This window comes from Apiospora hydei (genome assembly GCF_038363865.1).
Source record: "Apiospora hydei strain CBS 114990 chromosome Unknown utg000008l_segment0_segment0, whole genome shotgun sequence".
Taxonomy (NCBI): domain Eukaryota; kingdom Fungi; phylum Ascomycota; class Sordariomycetes; order Amphisphaeriales; family Apiosporaceae; genus Apiospora; species Apiospora hydei.
Window position 1 is genome coordinate 1,082,879 of NW_027117367.1, and position 16,300 is coordinate 1,099,178.

A 16,300-nucleotide genomic window follows, 5' to 3' on the forward strand; every position below is an offset into this window, starting at 1 on the left:
GGTTTATCCAAAAGAATCGTACTCGTACAAGTCGCTGACATTGAGCATCGGCATATCTGTGAGTAGACTATGATTCACTAACCACCAGTCTGTCTCGAGGTAGACAACTGTCAGAACCGAAAAGAAGGTACAAAGGAACCAACTAGGCGAAATATGAGGATAGTTCAAACAGAATGAATACAATGCCCCCTTCCTAATATCCCAAAGCTCCACATGTATCTTTTCCTCGACATATACGGAGAAATCCACGCGGTGCACGTTTTATGCCCAGCGAACCTCAAATCAGAAATATCCGCCATCGCCGCTGCTACTATAGAAAAACACACCAACAAGAACCACATCAACATTGGTTAAATATACAAAGGCCATTGCCAACTCTTTAGCAAGGGAACTTGAAGAAGGAAAGATAACGTCATCGTTACTCATATATCACGGCGTCATGCAACCCCGAAGCAGGTCCCTCGTCTTCAGAATGTCGCCACACAACGACTGGATTCCCCCTTTTCCTTCCTCAGCACGTCCCTGGTCCTCTTTGCCGATGATGGTCCTCGCGACATCCAACAGCCCCTCGTCGCCTAATAGGCTGCCATAGCCGTGAGAGTTCTGCTGCAGTCCATCATCAGAACCGTTGCAGTGGAGGCGAGAGCTCGCTCGGCAGGCCGAGGATACCCTCCATCCGCTCAAAGGCGTTGGTTACCAGTTGAATCACCATGGTGATCTGCAGATTGCCTGATTCTGTGTAGATGGAAAAGATGAGATGTTAGTCTGGCAGATTCATGTCTCAGGGACCGAGTAGCAAGAAGAGACGCTGGGTCTTGTGATACGTGGACAGGAGGGGGCTTGGGGAAGTAGAGTGCAACATGAAATTACGTACGTAGTGGTATGTTTCCGAACTGGCATACTCCATGTGTCTTGTTCGCGTCGGATGCGCGTTGTAGGTCTTGTTGTATATGCCAAAACAACGCGACATGAAGACGCAGGACGTGGACGTAACATGTAATGATGAGGAGGACAGTTGCAGAGTCTGGTGCTGACGCAGTCACCAGGTTGGTATCGAAGTATCCGGACGATGATGATAGATGCGGCGACATGGAAGCCGATCCGGGAGAGTACTGGGTGATACCGCTGCTGTGGATTGGCGAGTTCATGCCGCTGTCGTAGGTCGAGCCCGAAGCGCTCTCAGACCCGCTGGCATAGTCGCCGTAGACTCCTCCTGTCCAGGACATGGGTGCCGAATGGTTAATTAGAGGTGTGTAGGGCGTATGGGGAGTAGGAGGGGGTAGGGGGCCCGCCAGCGACTATGTCCAGGAGGTTGAGGAACTCTTGCGTCATGCTTAGGATGTGCTCAAGGATGCTAGTGCTGGATGATCCCGAGTCCCCAGAAGTTGGGCCGATAAGAACGCTGAGGTCGGTGTGTGGTTGCGTTAATTGCTTCAATTGAGTGACCAGTTCCAAGTTCAAGTTGGTCAAGATCTCCATGTGGTTATGTGACCTGCTTTCCAGCTCATTGAAAGTATAACCAAACATCCCATGTGAATTGGAGTTCCCGTGCGAAAAGTAATCCGTTTTATGTTCTTGTTCGGGTTGATGCTGCAGCCAGGACATACTCTCTGGCGTATGTGTCGCGGGGAATGCATGGCGTGGTATGGATACGCCGCTGGGGCTATTGAAGGAAGTAGTCGTGCTCTTGTCCGTAGAGTCGGCAGCAAAGATGTGGGCCATGGTAAGATCGTGGTGATCCCAGACGTCGGGGGTGGTGACAACGGGCGTGGAGAACGATGGTGTGGCCGGGCCCGAGAAAGCGCTCCAATCCGGCGTTGGTGGCGGCATAGCGAAGTGGTGGACACCCAGTGTAGCGCCGTCGCCAGATCCCTGCATCAAATCTTCAAAATGCCATTGGAACGATTGAGCGGCCCCGGCCGTTGTGGGTGTAGTCTGTGCCGCGGTTGCTGACATGGTCAGGGAGTCTGGCGCCGGTAACGTTGGGTCGGCCGGGCCACATGATGTCAACGTGGTAGTAGCGGAAGAAGTAGTACTAGCTGCAGCAATCCGCGGAGATTGAGAAGAAGAGCGAGTTGAGGACCTATCACCCGCCCGCCGCCTCTTCCGCGAGACAGAGCTGCCGTCATCCTCAACGGAGTAGTTGCGCATCCGGTAGATGGGACTCGTGGTGCAGGACGTGTCGGCTTTGGCGCACCTGTCGCACCGGCCCTGCGGGTCGCCTCCCTTGCGTAGGCATCGGAGCTTTTGGCCGCGGCAGCGATCGCAGGCCGAACGTCGCGAGGAAACGCCCGGGGTGGGCTTCTTGTCACCGGCCATGTCTGTCTGTAGGGCGATTTCTAATCTAAGAGCAGGGTCTAGATAGTAAGGTATCCCCAGCTGCCATGTGGGAAACGGGGAATCATCATCTTATTTAACGGCCAGGGGGCCGGCCTTATGTGCAAGTCAGTCATCATTGGATCTGGTCATACTGTATGTGCGGAGCTGTGAAAGACCGATTTCCTTCAGGTTATCGTGGTACCTCCACTGCCCAGAGCCATCCAACACTGGTGGCTTTGCTCTTCCTTGGGCAACGTGCTGAGTGTACGGGCCCGAGTCAGCAAGGATGATGGCTCATTTCCTTCTCATGCAGGTCAGCCCAGACTTGGTGTACATGTACGTACCGCCCACCACATCGGCACACTGCCTGTAAGCAGTAGGTACCTGACCTGCCTTTTTCTCCCTCACACCAACCGAGTCATCCTTCTGTTATGCGAGTATGTACCACTCGGACAGGAAGATTCGTCGGCATGCAGGCGAGTCTTTTGGTATCAGGAACGGGGAGAAGATGCTCCCCCAGGGTATCGCTTCTGTCTGTTGGGATAGAGCACCGTCTGTTATGCATGCGGCCCTTTGACGCGCTGACGCCATGATGGGATGATAAGTTAAATGCGAATCGCTCAATTCCTGTTTCAACGTTGCATTTTCTGCACGCCAAATTGTGTAACGCTGAGTTAGGTGCGTCGTACTCACTGTCGTGTTGACCGTCGGGTCTTGGTAGGGCATGTAGGGCTCGTCTCACAGGCACATCCGGCGCAATGCGCCTTGATCATTGGTCGCCTGAGCCGACGCGGCTGCTGGGCAAAGTCGCACAAGACGTGAAAAGGCCCCTCCCCCAACGCCCACGCCGCCCACCCTCGCATTTCAGGGTTGTTGTTAATGACGACTCCTAATTCGCATCGCATCCGTAGCCGCCGTATGCTCCGCGATTTCATTACGTTGCCCATCCTTCCGGTGCCAACCCTCCATGCGGCATCCTCGGAGCACTCAAGGCAAAACCAACTGCCCGCCCGTAACCTGTGACAAACGCGCGTATAACATGAATGCGCTCATCCCACCGGGGACATGTCGGTCGCCTTAGTGAATGGAACCTGCCCACGTGGGAATTCAGCCTTACAAAATCTCATCCTGTAGGTTGATGGAGCTTCGCAGGTTGCATCGAATACCTGTTAGTGCTTAGTTGCGCATGCCATTAGAGAAGGTAATTGGGTTTGGTCGTAGGAAACGTGTTGTCCCGCGTGGTTGCGACCGACACAAACCACACCAACCGAATGGGGACAGGATGCTGTGACCAGTGACTCAAAAGGCGTCAGGTTGCTCAAGATCTCCCATTATGGCGTTCTTGATCTCCAAAATGGTAGGCTTGTTGCTCCTAGAGGATGGCGGATGAAGAGGCGACCTGCCCACTGCAAGTGCTTGAAGGATCGGTATCCCGGACACTGCCATGTTTGTCGGTCCTATTTAGGCAGTCCAGCGTTATCTTTCTTGGCCACCGAAAGCAACGTGTTTTGCTTCCTGTACCACAGTGGCGCCAGATGAGATCTCCTCTTCGTCATGAAGCAAGGAATTGTGATACCTAACCGTTATGGCGCGACGTGCATGTAGCCAGTCCTGTTGTGTGGAGGGCAGGAGCTTGTGTCCATAAGCGGCGGCCTTGCCGGGCAGTGTGTGCCTGCCTTCCTTCTTGCCAAGGCTGGTCCTTTTCTGTATGTATGGTCGCATTCGTTTGATTACGACAACGATGGATATTCAGAAATGGCATGTTGAAAGGAATCAGGCAATGGATTGATAGAATGTCGCCGACTAGACCTGCCCAGAGCCTCTAGCGAGCCCTTCGGTGAGGTGAGCACTTGGATGGCTTTTAGTTGCTACGGTCCAGGCTAGAGCCAGGCTAGAAGCAATAGAAGTCCCCGGTGGGGAGGGGTGGTGGGGGTGGAGCACCCTAGCAGCCTAGCACCTGCACTTACTGTACCAGCAAACCAGGTACTAATCCTGGCCACGCGTGGCCATTGCTCTGCCCATCTTTCAACTAAATGGCCTGATTTCTTTTTGCAACTTGTTCGCCAATTCCATCAATCCAACGACATGCGGAAATCAGTAAGGAAAGTGGGAGGATTTAACCGGCCAGTCCTTCAACGGTGTTTGTGATATCCTCCGCCGGAGCAATTGATTCGAGATATATATGGCTGCAGGTTCTTCATTGTCTGAAAGCAGCAGTCAATTAGTGCCCCCATGGGCAAGTACCTGATCGTCAACGGGGGAAGATGGTGGGTAGCTAATCGGTCGCCGCGGGCTGGGCCGTGGGATTGTCGCTCCTCGTTGAATGATCGACATTGAATCCCTCCGGTTGGCAGAGGATGCCACACAAATCACACATAACTGCATGTAGGTTGGATGTCCAGAGACCCCGTATGCGTATATCAAGCATCGAGTTTTGCAACTGCCTCCTTCTGCCTTACTAGGGTTTCCATCATGGAGGAGCAACATGATGACTTGTATCTGATAAGAAATCTCGACGCCACCACCAAGATAGAACATGATGTTTCGCATTCGCCACAGGCTGAGTAGAACCTTCCTAGATCATGAAATGAGATTGATTATACGCTGATGCGAGCAATATTCTGAAGACTCGCGAGTCGCAACACCCAATTAAACTGCACTTTCTGTGCGAGTATTCTGCCTGTATTACCATCCCGCTCACTAGCCTTTTGTGCCACCCTGCCCGACCTCGGCTCGTCGACCAACCCATTTCCGCTGCGCAAAAATGGGAACACAACGTCTTACCTCATCCGCTACTGCCAAAAGACCGAACGCGCCTAACAAAAGACACTGCATCATGCTGTGTCGCTATAAGTAGAAGCAACGTCCAATTAGATTACATGCTTAACCCCCACCACCACCTGAGGCTCGCTCTACGGGGTAGTTAGAAGCCCGGCGAGTTTGTTATACTCACGATCCCCCGAGCTCTCAACAACATCCGACATCCCCGAAGCCAGGAGGAGTGCCATCTTCTTGGCTTGGACATGTAACAGGCCGGAAACAGCTTCTGGGCTGTATCTTTTCTTCTTCGAGGCTCCTTGGCGTTGGATTGCTTATTCACGCAACTGCGCTTCTCGTCTTTTTTCTCACTCCGCCTGCCCGATGGGATCCGTATCCGAGGAGGCTGGACCCTGCTTACACGTTGCTTACCTAGGAATCTATCCGGTGAGATGACCCCACGCACCCTGCAAGATATCGTCCATATTGGTACAGGTACATGCATTGTTGGAAAAGGCCCCCCTCCGCCTCGTCAGCGCTAAATCTACCACTTACGTGCCACGCATCGCGTAACAAATCCGAGTGGCTCGGGCAGAGAGCCGTGCCGTGGTCACGTTCTGCCCTAGACACATCTGCGGGTTTGAAACATGTTTCTCGCCAAATGCAATGCGTGTTTGTCTTACCAGACTGTCGGTAACGCCGTGTTTGTCTCGGATGGCCTTTCGTATAGCGGATGTTGGACGAAGGGGCAATTACTTCATATAACTGACGCCCGCCTGCTGCACCCAGTGCGGCCACGGACATTATCTCTACCTTCGCGGGCAGAAAGGAACTGCCCATTACACCGGAACGGCTCTCGGCGTAACGTTGAAGAGATCCTCCGCGGCGGAAACTCGCTTTCGGCACAGTCGGCTGGATCCGTATAAGACGGGGGAACAATTCTAATGTAAAATGTCCCGACTGCCTAATCTAGGCACAGCCTAGAATACTGCAAGCCGACCCTCGCGCAGTCAGTACTAGGTAGATGTAGTAGAGGACCTTGCCGAACTCGCTTTGCTGAGGGGGAAATAATGCCCGGCATACACAGCCTCATCCTCCCGTTGTCGGCTGGGGTGGACCTGCGTAAGACTCGAATCATCAGACAAAAGTCCCATCATCCTCCACCACCACAAGAGAGAGTAGGACTAATCATGAAGTGTGTAAAGTAGGCCAGTAAGCGGACGGACCAATCACTCCTGCCCGCTGCTGCTGAGTAAGTGCATACGAGGATGTATCCTAACAGCAGTTGGGACGAACCAGCCCCGATCTGATCCATATAACGGACAAATTATCGTGCGCCAAGTATATATGTGCTGCTCCCTGGATGGAGCTGTTGCAGGCACGGCAACCGGAGAGACCAGGTGGGAATTCCCCGTTGCACCGCGCTTCAGGCCTGACCTGATTTATTCTATATCTTTCGTATGACCCATCAGCATAAGAGCATCTAGACCTCTCATGATACGCACGATGCATCTCGGTTAAGGGGACCGGAGTAGTGGGTCTTCCGCTACAGTGGATAAATATGACCCTACCCGGAGGCTGATCGACGGAATGACAAAAATAGATGTCCCTACCCTACAGAGTGCACAGAATATCGTCCCAGAAATAAGTGAATCGACAACACCCCGGAACGGAACCGATAGAGGAAGAAACTACGGAGAAACTCCATCAAGAATGGCACTCGAGTTCTATCCTGTCGACCCCTTACTGAAAGACACCATGAAACAACATAAAACAGGCGTTGCGTAGATACTCTATGTCGACATATTCCACAGCGGTCTACCATGATGTTGTAAATACCAGATCATGTGATTGCCTCCGGGTAGGTTAGAATGGGAATGTCGGCCCAACGGAGCCTTGAGGGTCTTCTGAACCTACCATATTACGAGACAACGATGGAACATATATGCGGTGACAGCGTTTTGGGTCCTTTTTGGCGGTATCTACCCTTGCGTGCAGTTAGGTGTGAAAATATCGAGCTTGAAAGCTCAAGGTTACGATCTTAGCGACTTTGCAACGTGGTGTTCCTTAACGGTATCTGTTACTTCCATTCACGTCCCCTTTTCCTGGTGACAGGAGTCTGGAATTTCACTGTCGAAATTTGCTATGTTACCGTAAAATGTTAATTACTGACTATAAATACAGTTCCGATGCCTGCAAGAGGTGTCATACCCAAAAGCCCCCTTATTTGACGCTGCGTGCTTACGAACCTTCGCCCATCTATCGTTCAACAATCGCATGATCGCCGTACCCTCACGTCAGAACCCTGACTCACTCATTGATTGTGCGACAAGAGGAAGTAGTCGTGCTTCAAGACAACCAACCCCTCCTCGTTCAGCTTGATGATGGTAACTCCGGGCAGCATGGCCGTGTCCCCCTTCTTCAGCGGGAAGCCGGGCAACTCCGCCTGGAGCTTGAAGCTGATAACGGCCTCGAGGGTGAGCTGGCACCTATCGCCGTAAGCGGCGACCGTCGTATAGGTGAAATCTGACGCCATCTGGAAGAATTGCGTCAGAAATTGCCTGATGGCCTCTTTGCTCTCCAGCTTATTGGGGCTCGACACTAGTACGATCACGTCAGTTCAATAGTTGGCGTGAGTACATTTGCCTCGCCAAGGAAGGACCGGCTTGGAGATAGGTGTTGGCAATGCCTCGGAAAAGCAAAACCAAATAAAACCTACAGTAATCAATGTAATCCACCTTGCCGTCCGCTATACAGTCGACCATAGCCTCGGGGTCAGAATCACGCCATGCCTTGAAGAACGGCTCCAACAGAGCCAAGGCTTCCTTTGCTGATTCTAGTGTGTCGATAGGCAAATCGGTAGTTGCAGCCATGATGTCGTGAAACGTGAGCGTCGAATTTCTTCTGTCGTATTTGATACGATAAACGTGGACCAGAAAAATAATGGATAGGCAGGATGGATGGGACTGGGCTGACTGTGGCCATTCCCCTCCATCTTTAAGTAACAGGTGACTGGCCTGCGCGGGCGTGCCTCGGCTGCCTCTCGCACGTAAGCGCTGCGCTGTAAGCAAAAAGAAAAGGTGGCGCAGTGCAGCTCACCCCCAATTACGCCCCCACGGGCAGTCAGTTGAAACTGCTTTTTCGCCCAACACTGGCTTGCGATTCGCTGCAGATGTGTCCTCGCAATGCAGGGTCCTAATTGTGCTCAGCATATGTGTACATGCGTCTGCAGGCCATGATTGGGCGCCCTATATAGTCCACTGCCAGCGAAAAGGGGTCCAAATCCGATATGTTCACAGCTCATCGTTTGATCGAGCCGCTACCAGTCCCGTTGGCAAGGCTGTCCAACTGAACTTCGATATCTCGGCAATTGCACTGGCTGTCCCTTTGCATATGCTGCAGCCTATCAAAGCCGCATAAGCCCCAACCAGCCACCAGGAAGTTACACGGGACATACATACTGTAAGCAATACTAACCATGCAATGAATGCAGATGTTACCAACTCGAAGTCCTATATCACTGCGCAATGCGCTGCATACAAGACCTCGACGATCATCTGTTTGAATTGTCCCCCAATGCAGAGCCGCGCGTAAATACGAGTTCTTGGGGGCGAAATATCTACATAACACATCGCTGATTGATCTTAAGCAGCTGCAATTGGTCTCTTCTAGTGACCAATTAGGGCACTTGCATTACTGTCCAGACATTGTAAGTAATACGAAGCAGGCCATGTACGGTGGCTCGTAAGCTGTCTGTATCACGTTACAGTAACGTAGACTAATCCAACGATATCACAGGGCTGAGTAAAGCTCGGCGCTGTCACTTCTTTATCCAAAGTCATAGGAGGTGTTCATGCAGCCCCCACGAACGCCTCTACTCAACTCCCGAGGTAGGTAGATATAGCTCTGACGAAGGGTACCAGCCAGTATCAAGCCCTTAACAGGGGTAGCTCCTTCGGACCCCCTCCATCAGCAGCAAAAAGCACCCAGCCTGGTTTCACATAATCAAAAACTCCAATGGTAACGTGACTATTGTCCACCCGATATACCATGAGTCCATGTTATCTGGAAGAACCATCAGCCCCTATTCAGAGCCGAGGTCAGGTCGTAGTCGGGGGCGCGCCCGGCCACAAACGCCGATACCACCACCAATGCTCGATCCTGTCACCGGCGTGCTGATACACCTCATCGACGCCCACGCCCTCGCCCACCAGCATGTCGATCATGGAGTCCAGCCCGTGCATCCTAGCCACCGTCATGGCCATGGGGCCGGCCCAAGGCGGGTCCAGGCGGGCGCCGCGGTCGCGCAGCAGGCGGAACAAGTCCGGCCGCTCCAAGAACACGGCGAGGACGAGCGGCGACGGCGCACCGCCCGCGTCCGGGTCCGCGCCGCGGTCGAGCAGCAGCCGCGTCAAGCTCGCGCTGCCCTTCCACACGGCCCGCGCCACGGGGTGCCAGGCGGGCTTGCAGTCGCGGAAGCCGTGGCAGCTGCCGCGCCACTCGGGCCAGTTGGGGTCGGCGCCCCCCCTCGTCGAGCAGGATCCGCACGACCTCCTCGTTGCCCCTCATTGCCCCTCATCAGCGCCATCGCCAGCGGCTCCGCGCGCTGGCAGTCCTCCCAGCCATCCCACTCCTCCAGCCGCGCGCCCTGCCGGAGGTGGTGCCGCACCAGTTCGGGGCGTTGCAGCCGGATGCTGCTCGCGAGCCATGCGGTCGGTGTGTCTTGTACCATGCCCCTCTGCGTCATGACCGCTTTGAGGCGCTCGAAGTGTTCCGGTCGCCGGCCGTCGAACAAAGCATCCTGCAGTAGTGCTGGGTCGGCATTGGAAGGTTGCGTTTGGATATATTCGAGTGCTAGGTCGAACATCTCTCGACTTCCCGACTCGGCGGCAGTACATATCGAATCGCGCGGGCTCCAATATTTGCATTGGGGTTCTAAGCCCGAGAGCAACAATTGCCACATCTCTGTGTCTCCTCGCACCTCGGCGGCTTTGGAACAGCGCCCAAATATGCGGCTCCACCTTTGGTCTCCCATTTCGTTGCAGAGGGGGAAGCCTTCTTCTATCCGTTGTCCGACGTAGTCTTTCTTGCCGAGCCAGACAGCGGCCACAAGGAGATCCAGACTCAGATCCTGCTCCGAGCACGGATCACGCTGGTCACGGGGGACCCCTGTCAGTGCATCCCGTGACCATGTGTGATTGACCCCAATAGCCAGGCGGACAAGGCTTCTAACACGCGACTCGATTGCGTGCTTTCCTGTCTCGCCATCCAGGCCGGCAAATACCTCCGCTGCCCTATGGATGCGACCCAGCGGGGAGACACGTGACCGCTCCCTCAAGACTTGGTATGCAAGATAAGAGTAGACTAGCTGCCAGCCTCCTTGGTTTGTAAAATCGTGTCCGTGGACGTAATTATACCGCACACACATCGTCAGGTCACACATGGAAGACTGGCAAGGATGCCAATCGAACAATCGAAGACGAAAGATTGTATCGTCCACGTGCATCTTGAACCGACCTTATGGAATATATTAACGGTTGTTCAATGCGGGAGTTGCAGTCATTGGGAAACTCATGCTTACGGTTAACTCGGCGGAGCCGCATGTAGCGCCGGTGGTCTCGGGAGAAGACGGCATTATCGACAATGATCTGCACGATTTCTGCCGGGAGGCTGAACAGCGCCAGCATCAGCGCCATCTTTGTAGGTGTTGAGGTGACAGGGTATGAATGGCAGATTGAGGAAGGGGTAGAGATAAATAGGTAGCAGAAATAAAAGATGGTATCGCAGTCTTTTTTTCCCCTAACTCATACCAGCGCAGGCCAGCAGAACTTTGTCAACTTATCTGGCATTAAATTTCTCAGAAATAGGAATGAGAGGAATTAAACACAGTTTATACCCTGGCATCGAGTAAAGTCAAAGGTATAAACTTTGCTCTGCTGTCTTCCAGTAGCGCCGGGATACACACTTACTCTTCTATATATCGTACCAGATTATCCGTAGATATCCCATTGATGGCGACAACGCTGCCCTTGGTATTAAAGGTACGTGCTTTCCGCCATGGAATAACCAATAGGCCTAGTTATCAATTAGACATTATATCTAGTAGGATAAGCATTATATTCCACTTGAATAACTATTACGCTATAGCCTTGCTAACTATTCCCTAATCAGTAAACAGTATGACATGGTGAGACAGCGCTGTCCCCATCAATGGGATAATCAAAACAGAATGATCGAAATCCAAAACCACATCAATATTTGGATACAGACCTGCTACATCCCCGATCCAGTTGCAAGAGTGCCGCAGACGGTGAGTACTTCGGCACCAGAAGGGCTCTCTCTGCCAAAATGGGTTTGGCCAACAAATGCCGTACGGCCAGGCCAGCGTCTTTGACCCCCTGTAACAGTAAACTACTCATGTTGTCATATATCCAGCATTATCCCTCAAACGTATCGTGGTCTCGAATCCGTCTCCCTCAGGATGCCGCGGTGCGCTCGCCCATGTCATGATATAGACAGGCCAGCTAAAACGGAAATACAATCGTTAGCAAACATTCGGGGTAGTAGATGTATGTCTTTCATCTAGCCCAGTGTCACTTCGACTTCGTCCAACTCCGCAAGCTCCTCCCATTTGTCTTCCAAAACAAACCCACAACCTTTTCGATACGCCACGCCCTGCTCCCACTCGATCCAGAGGACATGATAACAGTCTTGCTTCGTCTTCTTGTCTTCCCCCCACCGCTCCATCCATGGAGTCCTTCTGTTAGCTTCGCGCTCATTCTCGGCAGCTTGCTGGCCCATTCTCTCTTCTTCTTCCTCCTCCGTCAGGAATGCATCAGCCTCGGGGGGGGTTAGAGCCGGTGTTATCATCTTCCTCCTGTTTATACTGCGAAAATATGGCGGACCACCCTTTTGCTACAGCGATCAATTCCAATCGAGCTCCATTCTCTAGGGCTCGGCTCTCGTCCTTGGAGCGAATCCCCCGCAGGCCACCAACTGTGTTTCCATTGAGATCATAGAGCAGGTGAATATAATTTCCAGGGAATTCGTACTTGTTCGGGCCGCGATATAAATATGCTCGAGTGGTCACAGATTGGAGATACTGAAAGTTGCTGTGTGAATCTGATTCGCCGTCGCCGTCGCTAGTCGAATCCGACTCTTTGACAGGGATAGGGTACCATTGATAATCACCACGATGGCCATCCTGGGAGACATGGACGTACGCATATCTCGGTAGCTCTCTTGGCATAGAAAATGGCGTAGCTCGTAATTCGAGGCTATCACCATGGCCTCCCCATTCTGATGGGGGATTAAACTCTATACGTTTCCACCCCTTCGGCGTTCGTTGTGGTGTAGCTGCCCTGTGTTCATGCCACGTAGAGTCGATGAGCCGCTTTGTGGTGGAACCGGGCTCCGGAAGGGCGTACCATTTTGTAACAGCCTGGGTAAAGCCCAAATCCATCGAGGGGACTTGTTTATACTCCAGATCGGCCGGAAATATGGTCTCGCCGTCCCAACCCATCCATGACCAGCTGGGAAGCCGATTTTGCACTGGGTCTCCAGTATAGTACTGTGAAACCTGCCTCCTGCGCAGGCTATCGACAGAGTACCAGCAAAGTGAAATATCGAAGAAAAGCTCGGGGTGCCCAAAGACGAGGCCTGATGGGAAAATCGTGCTCAAATGCGTGTGAAGGCCAGAGAACGCATTGAAAACATCTTCGTCAAAGCCCAATGCCTTCTGATTGAAACGCCTGACAACATCGCACAGTCCATTGAGACTTGGAGTACGCATCAGTAGCCCGCGAGAAACGTATAAGTCTGGCGCGCCTCTGGCTGAGCGCCGGTCGGCTTCTGCGTGGTACAATTGGTGCTCATGCCACTCTGCGCAGCTGCAAAGCCATTCGACCCGCCCGTTCGTGAAAGTGAGGCGCCTTTTAGCAAAGACTTGTTCCTGGAATGTCCACATTCTCTCGTCGTAGTCGAACATGCTAGCTTTTGGGTATTCGAAATCGGTTTTCATCATAACAACCCTTTCGCCCGCAGCTAGAGGCACGACAAGTTGCGTAGTAGACCTTGGTGAAGAAAGTCCCTGAAGACCGCGGAGACCGTGTTCTGCGTCCTGGCCATCCTTTGCTATTATGGTCAAGATTGAGGTGGCGTATATATGATGCATGTTTTTCAACTGGTGGTCAAAAGCGACGGCATCGTCCTGGACGATGCAAAGGCTATCGACCCATAGCCAGTCCTCGCCTAGGGCGTTGGTAAGTTCGATGGCGTCACGTATGGTCTGTGGTATTTGCGAGGCGACGTGGCCATCCCGCAGCGCCCCGGCGTTTTGGACGTCGTCGAGGTTAGATCGCGTGGTCCGGAAATGTCTGGTTCGACCCCATGTGTACGAGAGGGTAACGAAACGAGGGCCGTCTTTGGGACATGGAACAACGCAGCCATCCACCACATTGATTAGCCACTGAGGATAGACTGGCCTCGCGCTTCCAATGATAGATTTGTCGCATTGATCACCGTGATCCCGAAAGCATCGAGACTTCCAATCCTTTACGAGATCAAAGTCGATCCAATGCCTGTCCAGAATACGGGCCGTCCCCGGGTGGCTGGGTATGTCAGGTCGAAACACCAATTCGAAACTTTTCGTTGTGCTCCAAGCTGAGGTGTTCTGTGTCATGAAAGACAATCCAAAGAAGGCGTCTCGGTGATGTTCCCACTTGTGTAGAGCAAGGCTTCTACCCTCGTAACGAGGACCTGTACCGTACATATACTGGATGTCACGGATCCAATCTGCGTGCCCGCACTCATGTGCGAGGATATCCCTAACCTTGCCGAGTTCAATCTCACACTTTTCGTCGAAGGGAGTCCTGAAGATTTGTAGAATCTTGAGGCATATGTCGCAAGCAGTGATGGACGACGTAGCGATATCCGTAGTAACATCATCGGCATCGGCTGCCGTTATAGATTGATTTGCAGAATTCATGTTGATGCCAGTTGGTACCTCAAAGATTGCTGGGAGCTAGTTTGGAAATGAGTGTCAGAAAGTGAAGTGCACTTACCAGATGCGGAGGAAGGTGATATCGTGCTATCTGGGGTGTGCGGGGGCTGAACCGGCATGATGACCACAAGGGGTGATTGGCCGAGCATCCATCACCAGAGAGGTAGCATTGTCTTACTAGGATGGAAAGTGCACAGCCAATGCTGGCACCCACCCAACATCGAACATTTCTCATGTAAGGATGCAATTAACACGCCAGAGAGAGCACAGTCAGTTTTGAAGCCGTCCCAACATCGCTGGATAAATCATGATCTATCGTGTCTACATTGCGGAACCCCCCAAAGTCTACCCGGCCGCTCTAACGCCCTGAGCGACTTTCTAAAGCGCCCCGGTGTTTTCATAAACGTTCGTTCGTTGTTACATGTATATCATCAGTTCCATCCATAAGATAGATATCTTTAGACCATCGACTTGATCTCGCCGTCCTTGAGCTTGCCGGCCTCGACCAGGCGCTTGACCTCCTCGGTCCAGACGTTCTTGATCTCGTCGGCGACCTTGAGGCCGTTGAGCTTGCCAGCCAGCGCGGCAATCTCCTCGGGGTCGACCTTGCTCTGCACAATCTCAACGTCGTTGAGGACCGTGTTGACCTGATCGGCGCTGGCCTCGCCGCCCGAGGCGAAGTAGTTGGCGTCCTTGACGGAGCCCTTGAGCACACGCTTGTTCTTCTTGACGGCGTTCTTGGCGGCCTCCTTGGCCTTCTTGTTGGCCTCGCGGTCCGTCTTAGCCTTCTCCTCAGCCTCCTTGGCCGCCTTCTCCTTGGCCTCCTTCTCCAGGCGGGCGTCCTCCTTGGCCTTGAGCTCGGCGGCCTCCTTGTCGGCCTTCTTCTTGTTCTTGGCGGCGTTGGCCTCCTTGCGGAAGCGCTTGATGCGCTCGTCGCCGGCGGCGCACTCGTCCAGCAGCTTGCGGAGGCGGGCGTTGTCGTCGGCCTTCTTCTTGCTGCGGGCGTTGGCGTTCTTGCGTTCCATATGACGCTTCTGGCCGCGGTTCTCGTTGTCGTCGGGCACGTCCTCGTCGAGGTACTCGAAGGACCTCCAGCTGTCGAAGTTGTACCAGAAGTTGTAGAACTCGTCGACCTCGGGCTTGGTGGCGTCGTCGCCGCCCAGCATAGGGACGTTGGGGTTCTTGCTGAAGCGGGCCTCGGCCTTGAAGACCTTGCCCCAGGACTTGAGGTAGTTCTTCTGGGCCTCCTTCTTGGTCGGGGGCTCGACGTCGGCCTTCTCGTCGACGGAATCGAACTGGCGGCGCTTGACGGGGTCGAGCAGGACCTCGGTGGCCTTCTGGATGCACTTGAAGAAGTTGTCGTCCTCGGTGCGGCCGGAGGCGGCCTTCTTATCGGGGTGGTGCTTCAGGACCTTCTTGCGGTGGGCACGCTTGATCTGGTCCTCGGTGGCCTTGTATCGGTACTTGGACAGACCCAGGACCTGGTAGTGATCTTGGGACTAAAGGCATAGTGGGTCAGTATCAAAGTTGTGCGAGGAAGAAGAAATTGTAGGTATAGCAATAGCAAACGTACCTTCCAGTCCTTGGCCTCACGCTGGAGCATCATAGGGTCCTCGGGCTCGCTGACATCGCTGTCATCGTTCTGCTCGATGTTCTTGGCCTTCTCCTGGGCCTGGATGCGGTCATCCTCGGAGAAAGTGCGCTTGTGGCGGGCACGGCGGGCATGGGCCAGGAAGTGAGGGCCGACGGGCTCAATGGTGCGCTGGGTCGAGCCGGTGGTCTTGCCGACGGGCTTGAAGTCCTTCTCGGCGGACCAGCCCTCGGGCAGAGTGGGAAGAGGCCTCTCGACCTTGGTAGTGGACGCCATTTTTGATATTGTCCTGTGGTGATGCTGGCTGTTGTTGTCAGACTGATCGAAAAAGAGTGCAACAGCGGGCTACGACAAAAAGATAGCGTAAGTCAATTGGCGTGGGGCTGCGAGACTTTTTTCTTTCCTCGCCTGTATTTTTTTTTTTTCAATCGGCCCCAGCACCGAGCACCTGTCGTTGTCCAGGTTGGTGGGGCGCTAACAGTGCACTAGAGCACTAGCGAGGAATGGACCAGAGGCTTCTGGGCTGCGAGATCTGTACCAGCCACAGTGGTAGGGTGCGTAAGCCACACAGTTTTCCCAGCATCAGCTGTCGCATCGAATCGCATGTCGGAACGAGGTAGAATTGCTGCAGT

General features: G+C 53.4%; 6 protein-coding genes across 6 annotated transcripts; all 6 read right to left on the bottom strand.

Annotated features, from left to right (window-relative positions):
* Positions 1 to 619: 619 nt before the first annotated feature.
* On the bottom strand, positions 620 to 1,226 carry PG997_010913 (C6 zinc finger domain protein; the record flags this gene model as incomplete). The annotated part of the gene is made up of 2 exons (XM_066815228.1): positions 620 to 735; positions 875 to 1,226. 2 exons carry the CDS (start codon positions 1,224 to 1,226, stop codon positions 620 to 622), a joined length of 468 nt encoding a protein of 155 aa, XP_066664518.1.
* Positions 1,227 to 1,239: 13 nt separating this feature from the next.
* PG997_010914 (uncharacterized protein) lies at positions 1,240 to 2,319 on the bottom strand (the record flags this gene model as incomplete). The annotated part of the gene is made up of 1 exon (XM_066815229.1): positions 1,240 to 2,319. One exon carries the CDS (start codon positions 2,317 to 2,319, stop codon positions 1,240 to 1,242), a length of 1,080 nt encoding a protein of 359 aa, XP_066664519.1.
* Positions 2,320 to 7,390: 5,071 nt separating this feature from the next.
* PG997_010915 (uncharacterized protein) lies at positions 7,391 to 7,949 on the bottom strand (the record flags this gene model as incomplete). Its single annotated transcript, XM_066815230.1, has 2 exons — positions 7,391 to 7,677; positions 7,796 to 7,949. The coding sequence occupies 2 exons, from the start codon at positions 7,947 to 7,949 to the stop codon at positions 7,391 to 7,393; spliced, it is 441 nt and encodes a 146-aa protein (XP_066664520.1).
* A 1,538-nt stretch (positions 7,950 to 9,487) lies between these two features.
* On the bottom strand, positions 9,488 to 10,582 carry PG997_010916 (uncharacterized protein; the record flags this gene model as incomplete). Its single annotated transcript, XM_066815231.1, has 1 exon — positions 9,488 to 10,582. One exon carries the CDS (start codon positions 10,580 to 10,582, stop codon positions 9,488 to 9,490), a length of 1,095 nt encoding a protein of 364 aa, XP_066664521.1.
* Positions 10,583 to 11,658: 1,076 nt separating this feature from the next.
* Positions 11,659 to 14,196, bottom strand: PG997_010917 (HET-domain-containing protein; the record flags this gene model as incomplete). The annotated part of the gene is made up of 3 exons (XM_066815232.1): positions 11,659 to 11,946; positions 11,996 to 14,091; positions 14,139 to 14,196. 3 exons carry the CDS (start codon positions 14,194 to 14,196, stop codon positions 11,659 to 11,661), a joined length of 2,442 nt encoding a protein of 813 aa, XP_066664522.1.
* Positions 14,197 to 14,535: 339 nt separating this feature from the next.
* PG997_010918 (uncharacterized protein) lies at positions 14,536 to 15,944 on the bottom strand (the record flags this gene model as incomplete). Its single annotated transcript, XM_066815233.1, has 2 exons — positions 14,536 to 15,576; positions 15,651 to 15,944. 2 exons carry the CDS (start codon positions 15,942 to 15,944, stop codon positions 14,536 to 14,538), a joined length of 1,335 nt encoding a protein of 444 aa, XP_066664523.1.
* Positions 15,945 to 16,300: the final 356 nt, after the last annotated feature.